General features: G+C 41.2%; 1 protein-coding gene across 1 annotated transcript; it reads right to left on the reverse strand.

Annotated features, from left to right (window-relative positions):
- Positions 1–1038: 1038 nt before the first annotated feature.
- Positions 1039–23004, reverse strand: dmtf1 (cyclin D binding myb-like transcription factor 1; the record flags this gene model as incomplete). The annotated part of the gene is given in 17 exon segments (XM_034133725.1): positions 1039–1322; positions 1591–1657; positions 2203–2391; positions 2692–2844; positions 3861–3934; positions 4032–4202; positions 4444–4595; positions 6202–6430; positions 8112–8221; positions 8316–8348; positions 12713–12870; positions 13038–13114; positions 13655–13769; positions 21115–21200; positions 22351–22396; positions 22398–22443; positions 22879–23004. Coding segments are annotated over 17 exon segments (1860 nt in total). The 3' UTR covers positions 1039–1287.
- Positions 23005–23463: the final 459 nt, after the last annotated feature.

A 23463-nucleotide genomic window follows, 5' to 3' on the forward strand; every position in this document is an offset into this window, starting at 1 on the left:
TCAGACATTATACAATTTAAAATAAAAGGGATAGGGTTAGGCTTAGGGTAAGATATTGAGTAAGAACATGTTTTTATGAACCACACAGCTTCTGGTCTTCCAAGACCCGACCGGACAAAAAGACGTGTTGCAGGCACGAAACATACTACCAATAGAAATACATTGCTTTTAAAATCGTTCTGTGTGACACGAAAAAAAGGTGAAAATCGATAGATTAAATTAATTTCGTGACTAATAACACAAAATGCCGTACGACTGGGTTGGCTCTATAGGCTGTGTGAAACTTCTACTTTGTTGAAGCATTACTATCCAGGGTATATGCAGGAATCCTGAAGTCAAATGTAATACCTTTTAAGACCTTTTTTAAGACCCTTTCCATACATTTTAAGACCTCATCGCCCCTTCGAGTTTTAAACCGGTTACCTTGGCGACACACTTATATATACTATATACAGTATTGATTGTCCTTCCTCCTTATCTTCCAACCATTTGGACGCAGACTTGCATTTCCCCATAACGATGTTGTTTAACAACCAGCGTAAACGGACCTTCGCACGCTATCAAGCAGTGAGCGTGCGATGTCCTGTTCAGATGACGTCAAATCCAACGGGATGCCATAAATAAACTACACAGAATCACACTACACACCTACGCAATGATTACATTCAGGTAAACTGTAGAATACCTCTTTGGACAATTTATATACTCATTGGAAACTAGCTACAAAATGTAATACCTTGGAAAATGCCCTTTAATACTTTTTAATGGCCTTCATTTTCGCTAAATTGATTTATCCACTTTTAATACTTTTTAAGACCCCCTGTTATCACTGCTTGAGAGCAAAGATAATGTTTCCTCATTATTGTTTGTTGTACAACAAAATAATAATTGATTAACTATATCTGTTTCATTCTTTCCTGTTGTGAGTGATAAATTGCCACAACATTTTAGTCCAGCTTCTATTTTATATAAATATGAAAAGCAATAAGCTTCTGTATCACCACACAACTTCCTAAAAGTAGATTTTTTAATGACAAAATTCGGACACCATTAATTTCGCAACATCATCACATTTATTTAATTATATTTACATATGAACATGTGTTTATTTAAAAGTCACATCCTTCTCTGTCTCTGAGTCTCTTTGGCACGTCTTCACAATTAATCCAGGGGTTTCATTTACAAACTGCTTCCACTTCCTGTCGTCCTGCGCAACAGTAGCACCACAGACGACGAAGAATCAGCTTCCTTCAATTCCTGTAGTTCTTTGATCACCATGTTTGGAGTTCAGTCGGAGCCGTCCTGGTTCTCAAGGATTGGATCTGAGGACAGAGACAGAGCCATGTGAGTAATACAAACTCAAAATGTGTCCGTGTCAGAAAGTCAGTATGAAAGGGAAAAAGCTATAAGTGTCTTTAAATGATAAAAAAACATGCTTTATTCCTTCTACTACGCTACAGAGAAAGAGGATGAAGTAGAATTTCTGTTGATGTTTTTAAATTGGATTTGAGACAGAATAATTAGCAATAATATACAAAACTGTCAAGCAAAAATAAACCCTGAGTTTGTTACGAATGAGATGTTTGTTACCTGTCAGGGTGCTGCTGATGTTTGGAGACACAATCAGCACGGTGCTGCCAGACGGTGAACTTAACTCCTGAACACACCACACACACCACACACACACACACACAACACACACACACACACACACACACACACACACACACACACACACACACACACACACACACACACACACACCACACCACACACACACACACAACACACACACACACACACACACACACACACACACACACACACACACACACACCACACACACACACACACACCACACACACACACACACACACCACACACACAATAAATACCTTATTCAATTGAAAAGAATACATTTATTGCAGTATAATAATTTGCATTTAATCCAGGGCAATAATAACATTTGATTTAGTGAAAAATATAAATGAATTTTTGTGCAATATTTCTTATTTTTTTTGTAATTGACCCATAAAAAAGAGAAAACTTCATTTAAATGAACAATTATAGTAAATATATTTTAATTAATGTGTTTCCAAATGTGTAATGGGCAGCTATATACTGCAATAGTTTGGAATATGTAAATAAACTACACTGGTAATTGTATATTTAACATTTTTCCATATTTGAATGAAAATGTACCTTGTCAGTGAAGCCTTCTGTGATTGGCTCCTGAGTTTCCGCGACAACGCTCACAGAACCAAGGAGACTCTCGTTGCTGAGGCGATCCTCCTCTTCCTCCATCTGTGATTGGTCGAGAGGGTCTGAGGAGGCGGAGTCAGATGTGACCGTTTGGATGATGACACCGTCGCTAGAACAGAGGCCGTCAGTCTGAGAAGGAAACACACAAAATGATCAAAATAACTTAAAATAATCCCATAAAAAATACTTATGTATTATCACTTATATTATCAGTGCTGGAAGAAGTATTCAGGTCATTCACTTAGGTAAAAGTACTAATACCAAACAATTTGTATTGTATTTATAAACAAATAAAATGTAGTAGAGTAAAAACACAATATTTAGTGGAGTTTAAATATAATGTAGCAGAAAATACTTAAGTACAAATACCTCAATAGTTACTTTCCGACAATTATACACGTGTTCCTATTTATACGTATTAATACTGACCGACAGGCTGTGCAGGATGATGTGTTCGTGTGATGAGGGGGAGGAGCCTGTCGTCAGGGTAACCGTGCTGTTATTGCCTAAACTCAGGCCCTGATTGGACGTCGTCTGCAGGAAGTAAGTCCCCGGGGTTCCTGTGGGCTGCAGGTGGAACGACTGGAAAACAAATACATACAAAATATAAAAACAAAGCAGTGATGGGGAAATGAAAGAGTTTTTTGTGGGCTTTAGGACACTTTTCTTTCATGAACAATTTGCTAAGACTTAAATTACATAGTTATTTCAGATAGCTAGCATCTTATTTCAGAGAGATAGCATCTTATTTACGACAGTTAGCATCCAGCATCTTACTTCAGATTGCTAGCATTTTATTTTAGACATCTAGCGTCTTATTTACAACAGCTAGCATCTTACTTACGACAGCTAGCATCTTATTTCAGACAGCTAGAGACAGCTAGCGTCTTATGTCAGACAGCTAGCGTCTTATGTCAGACAGCTAGCGTCGTATGTCAGACAGCTAGCGTCTTATTTACAACAGCTAGCATCTTACTTACGACAGCTAGCATCTTACTTACGACAGCTAGCATCTTATTTCAGACAGCTAGAGACAGCTAGCGTCTTATGTCAGACAGCTAGCGTCTTATGTCAGACATCTAGCGTCTTATTTACAACAGCTAGCATCTTACTTACGACAGCTAGCATCTTACTTACGACAGCTAGCATCTTATGTCAGACAGCTAGAGACAGCTAGCATCTTACTTACGACAGCTAGCATCTTACTTACGACAGCTAGCATCTTATTTCAGACAGCTAGAGACAGCTAGCATCTTATGTCAGACAGCTAGCGTCTTATGTCAGACAGCTAGCGTCTTATGTCAGACAGCTAGCGTCTTATTCCAGACAGCTGGCGTCTTATTTCAGACAGCTAGCATCTACTAACAGCAGATTTATCGGTATATTTATTATATGATGTTATTTACGACAGTTAGCATCTAACATCTTATTTCAGATTGCTAGCATTTTATTTTAGACATCTAGTGTCTTATTTACAACAGCTAGCGTCTTATTTCAGACAGCTAGCATCTTATTTCAGACAGCTAGCATCTACTAACAGCAGATTTATCGGTATATTTATTATATGATGTTATTGTGGGAATTTGTGTTGTGTTTACAGGCAGGATCTCGAAGGTCTGCAGGGCTCCAGTGATGGTTTCACTATCGTTGGCTGCTGCTGACGAATCTGTACCTTAACGAGAAACAGGAAATAAGTACATAAAAAATAGGAGGGTGTTGTCAGCGTAAAGAGACATTTCTTTGGGATTAAATCTTCCTCTCTTTCTCACCCAGGTGTGTGATCTGTACGGGAATCTGCAGCGCCGCCACAGAGGAGGGGGCGGGGCTTCCACTGCTCTCGTCCAATCGGTTGAATCGGATCTGCAGCGAGGAGGAAGAGGAAGAGGAGGGACTTCCTGATTGTGAAGAAGCGATGAGCTCCCGCAGACCCTTTAGGAGGACTGAGCACACACACACAGGTTATTAGAGTGCAATTCTTACATTCATTTTAATGCATTAGTCACATTTATTCAAGTGAAAAATTGCTTTAATTCTAGTGAAATAAACATGTATTTTTGTGTCATAATTATGTATATTTTAGCACAATTTTAACATTCTAGTGCAATTTATTATATTTATTCTAGTGCAATTCTAACATAAATGTCAGTGCTGCTGTTGATACATCCGAGCTGTGTGTTGTACCGTTGAAGGGGATCTCCTTGTGGTTGGACACTTGTCTCTTGATGCTCCACCACTTGGATCGAAGCCACTGAGGCGACCGAACGCTGCTCCAGCCGCCGGCCAGATCCTCCCACTTTATCTCGTTCTCCTCCTCCACCTGCAGCTCCAATATCCTGGAACACACAGTTTATAACACATATTTTCATAGAAGGTTTTCATACATTTGTTAAGGCATTTCTTACATTTTCAACTACATTTTTTGCATATTTTTGGGGTATTATTTCGGGCATTTTTTAACGTATCTTTCCTGATTTTACACGTGTAGATGTTCAAGGTTATACTAATTTTGACTCCTATTTATGTACTTGATGGCTGGTTTAAATCAACAGCAATGCATCATATTCTTTAAGATCATCATGTTAGTTTTTTCAAATAAATCCAAATTTTTCAATGTATTTTCTCAACATTTTCTATATATTTCTTGGGAACGTTTATGGCGCATTTCCACTACAGGGCCTCGCTCGGCCTCGCTCGGTATGGCTAGGCCTCGTTAGGCCAGGCTCACTTTATGCTGCGTTTCCATTACAGTTTAGGAACTCGGGCAGTAACTATAGTAACGCAGTGTAGGCGGAGCCGTGACGTCATCTTCAATGAGAAACACAAAACCAACATCAGCCGTTAGCCGTTAGCACTCAGAGCTCACAGCTCCTCATATATGTTCAGAAACTAGACAAAAGTTAAACAAGTACAAACCACAGACTGTCTGTGTCATGGAGAATACAGTCGCTGGTTTATTTATGTCTGTAGGCCGTTGTTGTGAGTGTGGACGGTCGGAGCATATACAACGTTAGCTTAGCCAATCTCCATTCAGAAAACACGCATTTTAAAAGGTGTTTCGCCTGCCGTCTGTCTGCAGACTTGTCAAAGCATTAATTCATGGTTTTTACTAACCGGTATCAGTATGTTGTTACTTCGGCATCATTTTGAAACGTGTATTACAATTAAATCACGGTCAAATATGTTCATTGTGTTGTAGTTGTAGCCCCCTTGCCAGCGATTCTCTCTCTCTAGTTTAGCATACTCAGCCCGACTCAGCCTGGTTGTTGGCCCGCTAAGAACCTCCATTTTATGGGGCCAGAAAAACTGTGAAATAGTACCCGCTAGCCGGTACTACGCCAAGTGGAAACGCAACCAAAAACGGGCTGGGCACGGCACGCTTAAAGCGAGCTCCGCGCTGTAGTGGAAATGCGCCATTAGAGACACATTAGTTTATACATTTTTCAGGATTTTTTCTAGGTATTTTTCAGACTTTTTTCTTTGTTTCTGTGAGAACCACGTTTCTCTGAACAGTATTTTTTAGAGTTTCTCAGGACAACAGCCTGTTTTCCTCTTTGTGTCGATGCAGCTGATCAAAGAGGCTTTTTAAAGATGAACAATGCCCTCTCCACTTTTAATCAAATATCTTTTGCTTTTCTACAATTTTAAAGCCATTACATTTTGGGGTGGATCTGTCTATGATTCGTGTAACTACAACCCAACTGATGACTCCAATACAGTTATGATTAATTCACCACGTAGACATATTCAGACTCATATTTCTTGGTCAATATTTTATACATTTTTCAGGTATTTTACAGTGTTTTTAAAGTTTCTCAGAAGAACAGCCTTTTTTCAGCTTTGTGTCGATGCAGCGGATCAAAGCGGCTTTTTAAACACTTCATTTATCTTAAAAAGAAGCAGAATCTCCTCTCCACGTAGAGTAAAACCCACTCTGGTTACCTGTGTATGAGGTTGACGTCGTCCTCTTTCATCCACTCCGTCCCGCCGCTGTGTTTCCAGTTCAGGTAGTTTAACCACTTCGACCGACACTGTTTTTCTGACCTCGTTCGCACCTGATCGGCCACCGTTGCCCAGGAAACGCCTCCCGTCACCGCCAAGCCCGGCTTCACGCCCGACATCTCGTACACGACCTCAGCGAGCCGCCGCTCCTCCTCCTCCGTCCATTTACCTGAGGAAAAAAACGAATTAAGTTTAACCAAGAAAAGACGCAGAGAGGCTTTCGTTCGGATAATTTTGGAGACCAAAGTCGTGAATTTACGAGAAAAGTATGGGGGAGATAATTTGAATATTCTATAAAGTTTGGAAGTCATAATTACGCAGCAAAATTGCAGTTCAATTTATTTAAAAAAAACTGAGATTTCTTCCTAAAATGTGGATATTTTAGGAAGAAATCTATGTAGAAAAGAAAAGAAAGTTGCTACATTTAAAAAAACACTCATTACTTTTGTAAATGTATTTCTTTATAGTCTCAGAATATCAAAGTCGTGAATTTACGAGGAGATTATTTGAATATTTTATAAAGTTTGGAAGTCATAATTATGCTGCAAAAAGACAACAAAAATGAATTAGAATAAAAATAAAAAACTGAGATTTTTTTCTTAAAATGTGGATATTTTAGGAGTAAATCTATAGGCGCTTTCACACCAAGTACTTTTCCCAGACCTTAGTTCCCCGGAAATCTTTAGTTCCTGAACTATCTAGTAGATCGCGTTTACACCGGAATAAGTCCCTGAGGGAGGATTACGCAAATGAAGCCGCTGACGTCACTTCTTCTTCTTCTGCTTTGGGTTTACTGGCAGGCCGCAAACCACTTCACGGCGTATACTGCCACCCGAAGTCCCCGGCCGGAAGTCCCCGGAGTTGGGGAAGGCTTCAGTAGAAGCTGCTGGGACTCCCAGCAGCTTCTACTGAAGCCTTCAGAGTAAATCGCCAGAACGCCAACACCTCCTCATCTCCACCGCTCCCATGTTTTCTTTTGTGTTGCCATAAGTTAGTCTCTCTCCGTTGGTGCGTGGGGCTAATGCTAATAATGCTAATGCAAGCAAATAAAATGGCGGCTTCACAAATCTTTTCGGAGTTTTACGGGGCGTGGTTTGCAATCCGCCCAGCCAATCAGAAATTGGAACCTTTTTCTCCCCAGGAAAGTCCCACCTCTCTAGCAGGGACTGAAAAGGTTCGCAAGAAAAAGTTCTAGTAAAATCCCAGGAACTATCGGAACTATTCCTGGGAAAAGTACTCCGGTGTGAAAGCGCCTTTTGTCGAAAAGAAATTCGCAAAATAAAAAAACCCACTACTTTTTAACTTGTTTTTTTTGTAAATGTATTTCTTTAGTCTCAGAATATCAAAGTCGTGAATTTACGTAAACAATTATTAGAAAAGAATCAGAACATTTATAAAGTTTGGAAGTCATAATTATGCGGAAAAAAAGACAACAAAAAATCAGTTCAATTTATAAAAAAAAACGTTTTTCCTGAAATGTGGATATTATAGGATTAAATCTATGTAGAAAAGAAAAAGTCACTACATTTAAAAAACACTCATAACTTTCTACCTTGTTTTTTTTTCTAAATGTATTTCTTTATTGTCTCAGAACATAACACAAAAATCTCACAAATCCACCACTGTCCCAATATTGTAAATTCTAAGAAGTTGGAATGAAACCAATTAGTAAAACGGGAAACGGTGCACTGAGGTTAACCCAAGCTTGTAATGTATTACTTTATAACCTCAGAGAATATTGAAGTTAATGCTTGTAAAGTCTCGACTTGCGTAAAGAAATGTCCCTGTGAGGGATTAATAAAGTATGTCTTCTTCTACCTGTTAATAAAGTTGATTGATTGATTGATTACCTGTGTTGCAGGTGTCCTTCATGAGGCGGCAGCGGTCTTTAACGGACGAGGCGCTGCGACCGAGAGCCGAGCCGATCGTCGCCCAGTCGTTCCCGTGTTTCTCCCTCAGCCTGAACACAGGAAACAGAAACAGAGACTCAGGTAACGTTTGACAATATATGAATGTTTTTATGTTAAAATACGAGACGCAAAGGGTTCACTCACACTCTGAGCTTCTCGATCTCATCGGGAGTATACCTTAGGGAGAGAAACTCAAAATGTTATAATATATCAATTAAGAAAAAAGGAGAAAGCAGGAGTTATTGTTGAGTTTTAGGCATTTTCAGACCAGAATAACCAACTTGTTTTTTACTTATAAGAAGAATAATTATACATTTTATTTATATAGCGCTTTTCCTAGACACACAAAGATGCATTGACATGTATTTAGAAGAAAAATAAGATTACAATTAAGAATAAAAAGCCAATTTAGTTTGATAAAAATGAATGAACAGAAGAATCAAAAACAGTGTTTAAGAAAAAAAAATATATATATATTTCGGAGGAAAAATAATAAAAATACAAAAAAAAAAATGTATTCAGAAAGATTATCTATAGAGCCTCAATCTGCTGCACATAAATGTGCGATGTCACTGTGTTCCGTAGTGATGTCACTGTGTTCCTTAGTGATGTCACTGTGTTCCTTAGTGATGTCACTGTGTTCCGTAGCGATGTCACTGTGTTCCGTAGGGATGTCACTGTGTTCCGTAGCGATGTCACTGTGTTCCTTAGCGATATCACTGTGTTCGTGATGTCACTGTGTTCCTTAGCGATGTCACTGTGTTCGTGATGTCACTGTGTTCCTTAGCGATGTCACTGTGTTCCTTAGCGATGTCACTGTGTTCCGTAGCGATGTCACTGTGTTCCGTAGCGATGTCACTGTGTTCCGTAGAGATCTCACTGTGTTCCGTAGCGATGTCACTGTGTTCCGTAGCGATGTCACTGTGTTCCGTTAGCGATGTCACTGTGTTCCGTTAGCGATGTCACTGTGTTCCTTAGCGATGTCACTGTGTTCCTTAGCGATGTCAGTGTATTCCGTAGCGATGTCACTGTGTTCCGTTAGCGATGTCACTGTGTTCCTTAGCGATGTCAGTGTATTTCGTAGCGATGTCACTGTGTTCCGTAGTTATGTCACTGTGTTCCGTAGTGATGTCACTGTGTTTCTTAGCGATGTCACTGTGTTCCGTTAGCGATGTCACTGTGTTCCGTTAGCGATGTCACTGTGTTCCGTTAGCGATGTCACTGTGTTCCTTAGCGATGTCACTGTGTTCCTTAGCGATGTCAGTGTATTCCGTAGCGATGTCACTGTGTTCCGTAGTTATGTCACTGTGTTCCGTAGTGATGTCACTGTGTTTCTTAGCGATGTCACTGTGTTCCTTAGCGATGTCACTGTGTTCCGTAGCGATGTCACTGTGTTCCGTAGAGATGTCACTGTGTTCCGTAGCGATGTCACTGTGTTCCTTAGCGATGTCACTGTGTTCCTTAGCGATGTCACTGTTCCGTAGAGATGTCACTGTGTTCCGTAGCGATGTCACTGTGTTCGTGATGTCACTGTGTTCCTTAGCGATGTCACTGTGTTCGTGATGTCACTGTGTTCCTTAGCGATGTCACTGTGTTCGTGATGTCACTGTGTTCCTTAGCGATGTCACTGTGTTCCGTAGCGATGTCACTGTGATGTCACTGTGTTCCTTAGCGATGTCACTGTGTTCCGTTAGCGATGTCACTGTGTTCCTTAGCGATGTCACTGTGTTCCGTAGAGATGTCGCGATGTCACTGTGTTCCGTAGCGATGCCACTGTGTTTTAGCGATGTCACTGTGTTCCGTAGAGATGTCGCGATGTCACTGTGTTCCGTAGCGATGTCACTGTGTTCCTTAGCGATGTCACTGTGTTCCTTAGCGATGTCACTGTGTTCCTTAGCGATGTCAGTGTATTTCGTAGCGATGCCACTTTGTACCGTAGAGATGTCACTGTGTTCCTTAGCGATGTCACTGTGTTCCGTAGAGATGTCACTGTGTTCCGTAGCGATGTCACTGTGTTCCGTAGCGATGTCACTGTGTTCCGTAGCGATGTCACTGTGTTCCTTAGCGATGTCACTGTGTTCCGTAGAGATGTCACTGTGTTCCGTAGTGATGTCACTGTGTTTCCGTAGAGATGTTACTGTGTTCCGTAGCGATGTCACTGTGTTCCGTTAGCGATGTCACTGTGTTCCGTTAGCGATGTCACTGTGTTCCTTAGCGATGTCACTGTGTTCCTTAGCGATGTCAGTGTATTCCGTAGCGATGTCACTGTGTTCCGTAGTTATGTCACTGTGTTCCGTAGTGATGTCACTGTGTTTCTTAGCGATGTCACTGTGTTCCGTTAGCGATGTCACTGTGTTCCTTAGCGATGTCACTGTGTTCCTTAGCGATGTCACTGTGTTCCGTAGAGATGTCACTGTGTTCCGTAGCGATGTCACTGTGTTCCTTAGCGATGTCACTGTGTTCCTTAGTGATGTCACTGTTCCGTAGAGATGTCACTGTGTTCCGTAGCGATGTCACTGTGTTCCTTAGCGATGTCACTGTGTTCGTGATGTCACTGTGTTCCTTAGCGATGTCACTGTGTTCCTTAGCGATATCACTGTGTTCGTGATGTCACTGTGTTCCTTAGCGATGTCACTGTGTTCGTGATGTCACTGTGTTCCTTAGCGATGTCACTGTGTTCCGTAGCGATGTCACTGTGTTCCTTAGCGATGTCACTGTGTTCCGTAGCGATGTCACTGTGTTCCGTAGAGATGTCACTGTGTTCCGTAGCGATGTCACTGTGTTCCTTAGCGATGTCACTGTGTTCCTTAGCGATGTCACTGTTCCGTAGAGATGTCACTGTGTTCCGTAGCGATGTCACTGTGTTCCTTAGCGATATCACTGTGTTCGTGATGTCACTGTGTTCCTTAGCGATGTCACTGTGTTCGTGATGTCACTGTGTTCCTTAGCGATGTCACTGTGTTCGTGATGTCACTGTGTTCCTTAGCGATGTCACTGTGTTCCGTAGCGATGTCACTGTGATGTCACTGTGTTCCTTAGCGATGTCACTGTGTTCCGTTAGCGATGTCACTGTGTTCCTTAGCGATGTCACTGTGTTCCGTAGAGATGTCGCGATGTCACTGTGTTCCGTAGCGATGCCACTGTGTTTTAGCGATGTCACTGTGTTCCGTAGAGATGTCGCGATGTCACTGTGTTCCGTAGCGATGCCACTGTGTTCCTTAGCGATGTCACTGTGTTCCTTAGCGATGTCACTGTGTTCCTTAGCGATGTCAGTGTATTTCGTAGCGATGCCACTTTGTACCGTACAGATGTCACTGTGTTCCGTAGTGATGTCACTGTGTTCCGTAGTGATGTCACTGTGTTCCGTAGAGATGTCACTGTGTTCCGTAGCGATGTCACTGTGTTCCGTAGCGATGTCACTGTGTTCCGTAGCGATGTCACTGTGTTCCTTAGCGATGTCACTGTGTTCCGTAGAGATGTCACTGTGTTCCGTAGAGATGTCACTGTGTTCCGTAGAGATGTTACTGTGTTCCGTAGCGATGTCACTGTGTTCTGTAGCGATGTCACTGTGTTCCTTAGCGATGTCACTGTGTTCCGTAGAGATGTCACTGTGTTCCGTAGCGATGTCACTGTGTTCCTTAGCGATGTCACTGTGTTCCGTAGAGATGTCACTGTGTTCCGTAGAGATGTCACTGTGTTCCATAGCGATGTCACTGTGTTCCGTAGAGATGTCACTGTGTTCCGTAGAGATGTCACTGTGTTCCGTAGTGATGTCACTGTGTTCCGTAGCGATGTCACTGTGTTCCTTAGCGATGTCACTGTGTTCCGTAGAGATGTCACTGTGTTCCGTAGCGATGTCACTGTGTTCCTTAGCGATGTCACTGTGTTCCTTAGCGATGTCAGTGTATTCCTTAGCGATGTCACTGTGTTCCGTAGCGATGTCACTGTATTCCGTAGCGATGTCACTGTGTTCCGTAGCGATGTCACTGTGTTCCTTAGCGATGTCACTGTGTTCGTGATGTCACTGTGTTCCTTAGCGATGTCACTGTGTTCCGTAGCGATGTCACTGTGTTCTGTTAGCGATGTCACTGTGTTCTGTTAGCGATGTCACTGTGTTCCGTTAGCGATGTCACTGTATTCCGTAGCGATGACACTGTGTTCCTTAGCGATGTCACTGTGTTCCTTAGCGATGTCACTGTGTTCCGTAGCGATGTCACTGTGTTCCTTAGCGATGTCACTGTGTTCCTTAGCGATGTCACTGTGTTCCGTAGTGATGTCACTGCAGTGTTTCCCCACATTTATTAATAAATACAAATAAGAATGAAAAACTGTGTATTTATGAGAATAATAATAAGAAAAATAAAATTGAAGATATTTGAAAAAGAAAAGTTACAATTCTAATATAAAAGAATAAAAGACTATTCCCTAAAAAAAAGGTTAAAATAAACAAAAAGTCAAAATAAATGTTTTTCCAAAACTCTTAAAAAGTTCCCCCTTAGTGCCAACTCTTTGCACGAAGAAGATTTAATAATGAAACTCACTTCCCGACGTGGTTCCGGTTGTCGTACATGCGGAGAACTCGTCTGTAAATGGCGAACAGCGGCCGGTTTAATCCGAGCGCCACGGAGCGATAAAAGTCCTTCCTCTCCTCTTTGGACATCTCGAAGATTATCTCTGCAGGATCCTCGATGCCTCGCGCCTGAAACACAACACACACACACAGGTTTTATTGTCATGCACAGAAGCTACAGAGTAGAAATGACATTCTTCTGACCTGAGCTCCTCCAACAATGCAACATATATAATAAAAGATAGTATAATATTTACAACGTGGGAGATTCAGATTCAGAAAGTGTTTAACCGTACCTTCACGTATCGATCGATGTTGTTCATCAGGATGTCGATCTCCTCTTTCGCCCACATGCCCTGCTTCCACTTGTGACCTGAAGACAGGAAATGTTCAAATAAAGACTTAACAAGGATTTATTTACTCGTTATAAAGGAATAACTTTATTATGCATGACCCAATTCTTGTGTAAATGAAGAATACAGTTTAATCAATCTACTAAATAAGAAATTACTATTAAACTAGCTACTGTGTTTGATGATATATAAGCATATAAGGGCCGTTGTAGTTAAAGAATAAATCAAATTAAAGAGCAAGGGGGACGGGGAAATATTCAGAGATCAAACTGAAATATTTGGGAATTTAAGAAGTATATTTCAGAGCAAAAACAAAATCCAAAAATAAATAAACTCCGGGATTTTTAAGTGAAATTAGATATATTTATTTATTCAAATTTGCAAAGTGAAGCAAAAAAATCAAACACTTATCCACATTTTTCTCTCATAAATGTGTGAGTTTTTACCATTTAATCTCCAAAATATTCAACTTTTTCTCTGGCTAAATTACAACTTTAATCTTGTACATTTTAAGGATTTTTTTTTTTGTAGAATAAATATGGGGTGGGTGTGTGTGTTACCTTTGTTAGTCAGTGTGTCTTTGTCTTCCTTGGTAGTGAACCAGGCCTGGCTGACAGGAGACACTTCAGACTTCTGATCAGGACAAGGGCAGTCCTCTTCCTCCTCCTGCAGAATCTACACACACACACACCCACACCCACAGAGACACCCACACAGACACCCACACAGACAGACACACACACGTTTCTAAGCCTGTGCGAGGACCATGTGTTTCTACAGGGTTTGTGTGGGCAACAACAACTAAAGTACCACTAGGAGGGGGAAGAGAGTCAGAATATCACTTCAGATTAGAAGTAAATCAAATATTTTACTTAGGTACTTGTGAGGACCTTTTTTGCTGTTACTAGGCTGTTGCTAGGCTGTTGCTAGGCTGTTGCTAGGCAGAAGTGTGTGTATGTTTCAAAGCAGGAAATACAAGTCCAGCATTTTGCAGCCAAAACTAAGCATCATAAAAACAATTAAATGGCACAATTGTATTAAATAAAAATTATAATATTTTAAAATTAAATGTTTGTATCATGAACCTTGAATATTTGTAATTTCACAGAATCAAAGACAACACAAAATATTTCTATGTAGATATTTTCACTTACTCAGGGTTATGTAACTTAAGGGTTGGGTACCGAAACCCGGTGCCATATACGACCGGTACTAACCGGACCGAATGGCAATGGAGATTTCGGTGCCTGAGGTGTCGGGTTACACACAACAGAAGCATCACCGCCACACGTCACCTGCGTGCCATCGCCAAATAACAACATTACACTCGCTCTGATAGCTGCAGGTAGGGTACCGTTAGCTTGTATCTACAAACATGGTGAAAATGCCAAAAGCTAAACAGTCTAAAGTGTGGCTGTATTTCAGTCTAAAAGATTCAAACAGCGCAACATGCAGCAAATGTTTGAAAACAATTGCGTGTAAAGGGGGGAACACGTCCAATTGAATGAAGCACCTGGCGACGCACGGCATACACTTAAAAGCAGAGGGATGCACCGTGTTCGACTGCTTGCGTGACCCAGTGCCAAGCACATCATCCGGCAGGGTGGGCATCCCTGGCCACGGCGATTTGGAGACAATTATTTTTTATTTTTTATTTTTTACATGTTACTCGTTAGACGCTTTTATCCAAAGCGACTTACATACTCAATACTGTGGACAATCCCCACAGGAGCAATTTGGGGTGAAGTGTCTTGCCCAGGGACACAACGACATGCTGACTGCAGTGGGGTTTGAACCTGTGACCCCCTGATCCGAACACCTACGGACAACCCACTACGCCACACGCCCCCCTTTATCCCGGCAAAGTGGAGACTATTGATTATGAAGACAGCAGTGTTTCCTCAGGTTAGTAATGTAACGTTGATTTCAAGTCTTGCATGTATACTAGTACAAAAATAATTTGTAAAATATTGAAGATTTATTTGTGTATTGGCAAAGAAGGCCAATTTGACTAAAGACAAGGTGAATGAATTACACAGGGCTGTGACCAAATGTGTGGTCAAGGGACTGCATCCTTTTCCACTGTGGAATCTCCACGGTTCAGCTCCTCTCCTCCCACTCCTCTCTCTTCCTAGTTGGCGCCAGACTGCTGCTTTTTCATCAGAGGTCAAACGCCTGCGACATCCTTTTACACCTGAAACAGAAATCACAAATGTAAAAGAGGTCGTCCTCACTGTTGGAAAAATTATTCAGTCCAGCAAATGTATTTATATTATTGATGATTGTGCTTTTGAGTGTATGTGCTTGGTGGCAGCTTGGTGGTATAAAAATCTCTAACAACTGTTATCTCTGTCCTCTGTAAGCATCAAAACACACATTTAAATCAAGCTTAAATAGAAGTTAGTGCCTTGCTAAAGGGCAGGTCAAGCAGAAATAGACATCTTGACTTCTTAAATGTGTTTCTCTATAGATTGTGTCTTCATATTATGGATATTGAATATAATCCTGTTGTGAGTACATGAAATGTACCTGCTGTCTCAGCCCTCTTTGGCTGCTGCGAGCGTCTCTTGGTGGAGGTCAGAAGGTCGGCTTCTTCTACAAGGAGAGAACAAATCACCTTAGCATTAGCTTTGATTCATCATGCTAACAGATACCAAAGTGTCCCAGCAATAAACTGAAGTGATGTTCATACCTTCTGAATGCTCCATTAGTTCAGCCCTCCTGTTGGACCGCTTTGCATTAGAGGGCCTTTGAGAGAAGAACAGGAAGAGAAATATAAAATATATATATATAACATACTGTATATTATATTATAACATTATATTTTATATTATCTATGACAGTGTGGAGGAAGCACTTCACACTAAGTCTCACATCTTTTATTTTTGTTTTTATAATGTAAATGAAATGTCCAAAATACGTGAAATTAACATGACTCCATAACACTGCATTACGTGATGGGTACACGTATCAAATAACGTGGTGGGGAGGACACGTATCAAATAACGTGGTGGGGAGGACACGTATCAAATAACGTGGTGGGGAGGACACGTATCAAATAACGTGGTGGGGAGGACACGTATCAAATAACGTGGTGGGGAGGACACGTATCAAATAACGTGATGAGGACACGTAATTTGATACGTGTCCTCATCACGTTATGCGGTGTTAGAGTCGTGTTCATTTCACATATTTTTGTGGGACCAGGTTGCTATGGGGCCCGTTGAAAACTGACGCTCAAGGGTACCCAGTGCGAAGTAAGGTGGCGTGAAGGGGCCCTGGCCCCTGACCGATCGTTAATATGTGACGAGTGAGAATGTGTTGGTTTGGCCCATTACCGGCGCTTTTATAAACATGTTATCGAAATGTGCCGACCGAGAAAGTCTGTATTGTGCATACGGGAGCCAGTCTGCAATTCGCGTTGCTCCGGAACAGACAGCCGCCTGCATTCATCCAACTATAGTCCGCCTCACCAACCCCCCCCACCCCTCAAAATAATAACTAATCGGATATACATGATTCAGGTGAGTTACATATTTTGAAATCAAAACGGCGAAATTTCGCCGAAAAACCACCAGTTTGCGGGTGTTTTATATTTGCAAAATAGTTTTGGGAGTTGCATTTTACATTACACATTTACACACAGATTATTGATCTGGTCACAGAAATACTTTTAAGGCAAATCTCCATCCAGTGTAACTTTGAAACCTACACAAGTCTGGTTTAACTTACTGAGAGATGGACGAACACTTTACCTCGAGATAAGCCCCGTGTTTCAGAGGTTAGCTTAGCAACTAGCATAGTCATTGAATGTAAAGTTAGCTAAACAGTGTAATTCAGTTGATTAATATACCAAACGGCCAGCCCACACTTAATTTACCAAACACTTTTCTTTAGACTAGCTTAAAACATGAACATTGCCTTACCTTAACTACTTGTACAATTGTTTAATGGTCTCCGGTTCTCTCCCGTTTTACATCTCGTCCTGTCGCTGCTGCATCCGCCTGTTCCGGTAGTAGAGTGTTCCAATGATGCGATCAATGTCAATACGAGAGTACAATACTAAGATCCACATCGTCCGTTGTAAAACTTGAAATAATTCAAAAATGCCACACGAGGAGGAAGTCGCTCTTAATGAAAATCTTGACTGTATTTAGACATTTTAAAACGATGTTTAATCTTGAAATAATGACTCCAACATGAGGGACTCCAGCAGTCTTGCACGTTTAAATAATGTTCCTAATCCTATTCTCAGTGTGTTAACCATGGTTTAATCCAAAATAAGAAAAGTCTCAGAGGAACATATGCCCCTTTCACACCAAAAACCAGTTCGGCTTTAGCTCCGTGCTGGTGCTTTGATGGCTCGGAGCCCGTTTGCAGTTGGGAACCTATTATGGCGCGTTTCCACTACAGCGCGGAGCACGGTTTAAGAGGGCTGTGACGTCAGCGGCCCGTTTTTGGTTGCGTTTCCACTTGGCCTAGTACCGGCCGGCGGGTCCTAATTCACAGTTTTTCTGGCCTCATAAAATCGCGGGTCAAGGGCCAGAGACAACGAGGCTGAGTCGGGCTGAGTATGCTAAACTAGAGAGAGCATCGCTGGCAAGGGGGCTACAACTACAACAAGATGGACATATTTGACCGTGATTTAATTGTAATACACGTTTCAAAATGATGCCGAAGTAACAACATACTGATACCGGTTAGTAAAAACCATGAATTAATGCTTTGACAAGTCTGCAGACAGACGGCAGGCGAAACACCTTTTAAAATGCGTGTTTTCTGAATGGAGATTGGCTAAGCTAACGCAGTATATGCTCCGACCGTCCACACTCACAACAACGGCCTATACAGACATAAATAAAGCAGCGACTGTATTCTCCATGACACAAGCAGTCTGTGGTTTGTACTTGTTTAACTTTTGTCTAGTTTCTGAACATATATGAGGAGCTGTGAGCTCTGAGTGCTAACAGCTAATGGCTGTGTTGTTTTTCTGGGGTTCTCTGAAGATCACGTCACGGCTCCGCCTACACTGCGTTACTATAGATACTGCCCCAGTTCCTAAAACTGTAATGGAAATGCGCCATAAAGTGAGCCAGTCCTAACGAGGCCTAGCCATACCGAGCGAGGCCGAGCGAGGCCGTGTAGTGGAAACGCACCATTAGTTTCACACTGCCCAGTTCCCGAGTGGAGCTGCGTCATTGCGTCATCGTTTACGACCCTCCTTTATAAAGCCACGAAAAACCTTAACGGAACAACAACAACAACAGTGGATTGTATCGGAGTTGTGCTCATCTTGCTTTTGAGAAACAAAGTAGAATTACAGTAGGAGAGCCAGTAACAACTATTTTGATAATCGATTAATCTGTTGATTATTTCTACCATTAATCGGATAACAACGCGCCAAAAATAGTTTTCCATTATTTCAATCAGAAAACTGCATTTCCAAATGGACAACAAAACACACAAAAACAGAACAGACACGGAGCTAGAAAGGAAATAAGAACCGTTCTAGCTCCGTGCTGGTGCTAGAACGGTTCGCAACTTTGAACCAGTTTGCTTTTGTAGCCCTGTAGGAGCTACGTCATGACGTCACCGTTTAAGCCGCTACGTATATTGTACATATTATCAACAATGGCGGCCTACTAGGAGCTGACGGAGCCATACTTAATGTTGCTCCTATACTTACGAAGCCAAATTGAATTGAAGAACCACCTATGCACTTTTATACACAAAGTTTATGGCTTATTACTATTATCCAGATTGACGTAGTAAACTTTTAGCCACAGTTTTAGCAGCATTTGCCGAAAACGGCAGTGGTACGCCGCTTGTGTCATAGCAGCGTTTTAGTGTACCGTTTACTAACGGGAGCTGCCGCTGGAAGTAATAATTCACTCTCTGACTGTCACACAAGCAACGTCCCCCTGATCCATATTCCCAATAAATTCATATTATTGTTCAGTTTAAATGTAGGATTTGGAAACATAGTGCCGAAAAGGGTTTCTGGATAGCGATAGCCACCGCAGTAGGTCTCTCTAATCAATAACACTGTTGCATCTACCGTTTTTTACCCGCATATTTTTCACTTTGATCTAACTTGGGTTTTTGCCCGATATCACAACATGTTTTAGCCTAAGGATTGTGCCGCTGTTTAAGACTGTTACGCCTCGTTTCCACATACGTGTGTACACGGAGGAGCACCAACCGGAAGTCCATTCGCTTCCCGTCTGATGAAAGGACCAGGAGTGGCTGGATCAAGTTAGCTACCTAGCTAGTAGCAAGCACGTTAGTTAGCATTACAGCCTTAGCCTTGTCATTGTTATTAGCCTTAACATGAAGTCACATTAAGTAACCCAAAATGTTAAACAGTAAGAGTAGTAGTCATATTTCGTGAACCCTTTGAAGAGTACTGTCACACACCGGTGTGATAATTCTATAATACACCGTTTAAACCCGGGGGAGAAATGCTAACGCTAACGCTACAATTAGCATCGGCGATCTTTTCTACTTCATGCTATCTGCACAAATGGTTGACATTAAACATTAAAAAGATCAGGCAGGTTCAGGGAGAATCGAAGGAAGGCAGGCAGCTTTGCATGACATTCTTCTGGACGTGTTTCATTGTGGTGATGGTGAGGGTAGTCAATCCCTTTTTTGGGCAAGACAGTAGTGACGGCCAATCTTGGTGAGCGTGTGTTGTTGTGCGAGACCAAAGAAGTAGTTCATTGAAGCGTTTCACCACAAAAAATTGTGTTACTTCACAGTTTTTACGGCACATTTGATTTTTTGACTTTTTATCTTTTAAATTGACAAACATCATATGTGTAATTCTGGGCACAATTAAAACGGGAATCGAAAGATAATCTTCTTTCAGCCATATGGACTTCACTACCATACTGTTCCGAAATAAGGTCCCATTGGGAGGGTCCACCGGAAGGGGAAGGGACTTCGCCTCTCTATTAAAAAACTCTAATATGTTATAATTGGGAGCAAATCAGTATCCAGGTTCCAAAAAAAATGATAATGAGGCAGAGCTCATTTGAAACTGGTTTGTTATAGGACTGCAACTAGAGAATTTTAAGTTATTTCAGCAAATTACTTACTCCAATCAATGTTTAGGACTTTAGATCAGTTTTATTTAAATTTAAACTAATATAGACTTTTTTTTCTTTTTTTTAAATGTACTTAGTTATATTCCAACTATGTAAGCAATTATATCAGTTGTTTTTAGTATTAGTCATTTTTATTGTAGTTCTAATTATACATTTTTCATCAGTTGCACTGGAATTCTTTGTTCACGGTTTCATTTTAATAATACCTTATAATGTAATTTGTAGAAAAAATAAACGTAATCTTTTCTTAAAATATATATTTTCTGTTTTGTTCTAGTTTAAATGTACTGCATGTCTCTAGTTTATAGTTTGTTCCTCTGCAGCCTTACTGTCATGGTCTCACATGACTGAAATTAGCCAATCAGAAAATTCCACCTGCCAGTCCACCTGTTTTTCCTGCAATGCCCTATAGGGGAGCCCAAGAGCGCTGGCCGACACACACTTTTCTGAGTTTTCTATGTCTATGAGGACAGTTGCCGACACACTTTCACACACTTTTCTGAGTTTTCTATGTCTATGAGGACAGTTTCCGACACACACTTTCCTGAGTTTTCTATGTCTATGAGGACAGTTTCCGACACTAACACTTTCCTGAGTTTTTCTATGTCTATGAGGACAGTTTCTGAAATTCACACAGAGAATTCAATTAAACCAAATAGCTCACCTAGAATTTTCAAGCATTTGCTTGTGTGGACCGGCCAAAAGTCCCACAAAAATAAATGTCCTCACAAGTAAGGTTTGTATGTCAGGGGTTGGTCCACACAAGATACAACCAAGAATAGGAAAACAAACACACACACACACACACAAACACCAACATACACACAAACACACACACACCCTAAGTTGAGAGTTTAAGTGATGAACTTGAAAAGGTTTGGTTAATTTAGGATGTAGAAGAAGTTGATCACCTGAATGTGATCGACTTCTTCATCAGAGAGATCAGCGTCTGCTGTTGCCGTCATCGTCACCTCGAAGCCGTCATCGCTCTCTGACACTGAGAAGAGGAAGATGTTACAGATACCAGGTAAACAAGTACTTAAAAAGGGGCCTATTCTGCTCAATTATCAGGTTCATATCAGTATGTAGTGTCTCTACTTTAAAGAGTCCTCTCCTGCTGATGTTCAGGGTGTAATCAGTAATGTATGTCCTCTACTTAAAGAGTCCTCTCCTGCTGATGTTCAGGTGTATATCATATTAGTGTCTCTTACTTTAAGAGTCCCTCTCCTGCTGGTGTTCAGGTGTAATTCAGTATGTAGTGGCTCTACTTTAAAGAGTCCTCTCCTGCTGATGTTCAGGTGTAGATCAGTATGTAGTGTCTCTACTTTAAAGAGTTCAGCTCTCCTGCTGATGTTCAGGTGTATATCAGTATGTAGTGTCTCTACTTTAAAGAGTCGCCTCCCTGCTGGTGTTCAGGTGTATATCAGTATGTAGTTCTCTACTTTAAAGAGTCCTCTCCTGCTGATGTTCAGGTGTATATCAGTATGTAGTGTCTCTACTTTAAGAGTCCTCTCCTGCTGATGTTCAGGTGTATATCAGTATGTAGTGTCTCTACTTAAAAGAGTCCCTCTCCTGCTGATGTCTCTACTTTAAAGAGTCCTCTCCTGCTGATGTTGAGGTGTATATCAGTATGTAGTGTCTCTACTTTAAAGAGTCCTCTCCTGCTGATGTTGAGGTGTATATCAGTATGTAGTGTCTCTACTTTAAAGAGTCCTCTCCTGCTGATGTTCAGGTGTATATCAGTATGTAGTGTCTCTACATGTCTCCATGCTTTGATGTTCAAAAAGCTCTTTAGTGTTCTCATACTGCCTGTGCAGCAGCACCTCTTTTCACCCTCTGTCTGAAACCAGAGCCCGGTCTGCTCTGATTGGTTAGCTGGCCGGCTCTGTTGTGATTGGTCAACAACTTAGACATGTCCCGCCCCTTAGCCTATCACGTACAATGTGTTGGAGCGCTAGCCAATAGGAGCGTCGAATGATGTCACTATGTTCCGGAACTTTGGATTTTAGCCCTTTTTCAGACATGCACACAAACCTATAGAACACACTACAGGAGAGGGAAACCCCAAAAAAGCAGAATAAGGCCTCTTTAAATGTACATTTTACACACTGTGTTTGTGAGATAAATGTATAAAGTGTTTTTCTCACTGGGTAAAGTGACCACTGAGAATTCAGCAGCGTCCGAGTCGTCCTGGTTCTTCTGAAGAGAGACGCATCTTCTTCTGAAGGGGCTCCGAGTCCCTCGTCTAAAAACACACCACACATACGTATTCAATCTTCTGTACTATCAACAATTGTGAATTAAAACGTACAGAGAGTGTGTGTGTGTGTGTGTGTGTGTGTGTTAGTGTTCAGTTAGCAACAAATGTTCTGTACTATCAACAAATATTTCCTAGATTATTGAGTGCAATATAATATGTTTTACATGTGCAATAATGTGAATTAAACTGTTGTGTGTGTGTGTGTGTGTGTGTGTGTGTGTGTGTGTGTGTGTGTGTGTGTGTGTGGTGTGTGTGTGTGTGTGTGTTTGGCAGTAAAGAGGTCAGTTAGCAACAAATGTTCTGTACTAATCAACCAATTATTTCCTAGATTGAGTGTCAATTAATATTTTCTATGTGCAATAATGTGAATTATACCCTAAAGTGTGTGTGTGTGTGTGTGTGTGTGTGTGTGTACGCACCGTTGTGAGGACAGTGCAGGATGTCTCTCTCCTGGCTGAGTGCGACTGACTTGGCGGTTTCTATCGCTGCAGCTTCCTCCTCTTCCTCCTCTTTCTCCTCGGCTGCTGAGCTCATCCTGCACCTGAGAGGAAGGAACATCAAATATATAAAACACAGAGTCATGATAACAGGAAGGGAAGCTCGAGGCTACTGTAGTTCAAGTTTTTAATGTGACGTTAAAAAAAGCAGAAGTCGCAAAAGACAAATATTTTAAATACAGATACACCTGAACCAGGGTTTCCGCTAGGATTTTTTCTTGCCGGTCAAATGTCCGGAAAGAATTTGAAACTTACCGGTCATGTTTCAATAATAATAATAAGAATTGTGTAGCAGAGTTTCCGTTAGCAGGTAATTACCGGACTATGACCGGATATGCTGATGTTTAAAACTCAGTTAATGGAGCTCATTTTTATATTGCTTCAGTTTATAATTGTTATCATTATTACATTCAAACAAACTACTTATAGTAAATGAAGTACATTATTCAAAAGTTTACATTAACTTTGGATAATAACGGGAGGAGAGAGAGAGAGAGAGAGAG

Source organism: Trematomus bernacchii, unplaced genomic scaffold (genome assembly GCF_902827165.1).
Source record: "Trematomus bernacchii unplaced genomic scaffold, fTreBer1.1, whole genome shotgun sequence".
NCBI lineage: Eukaryota > Metazoa > Chordata > Actinopteri > Perciformes > Nototheniidae > Trematomus > Trematomus bernacchii.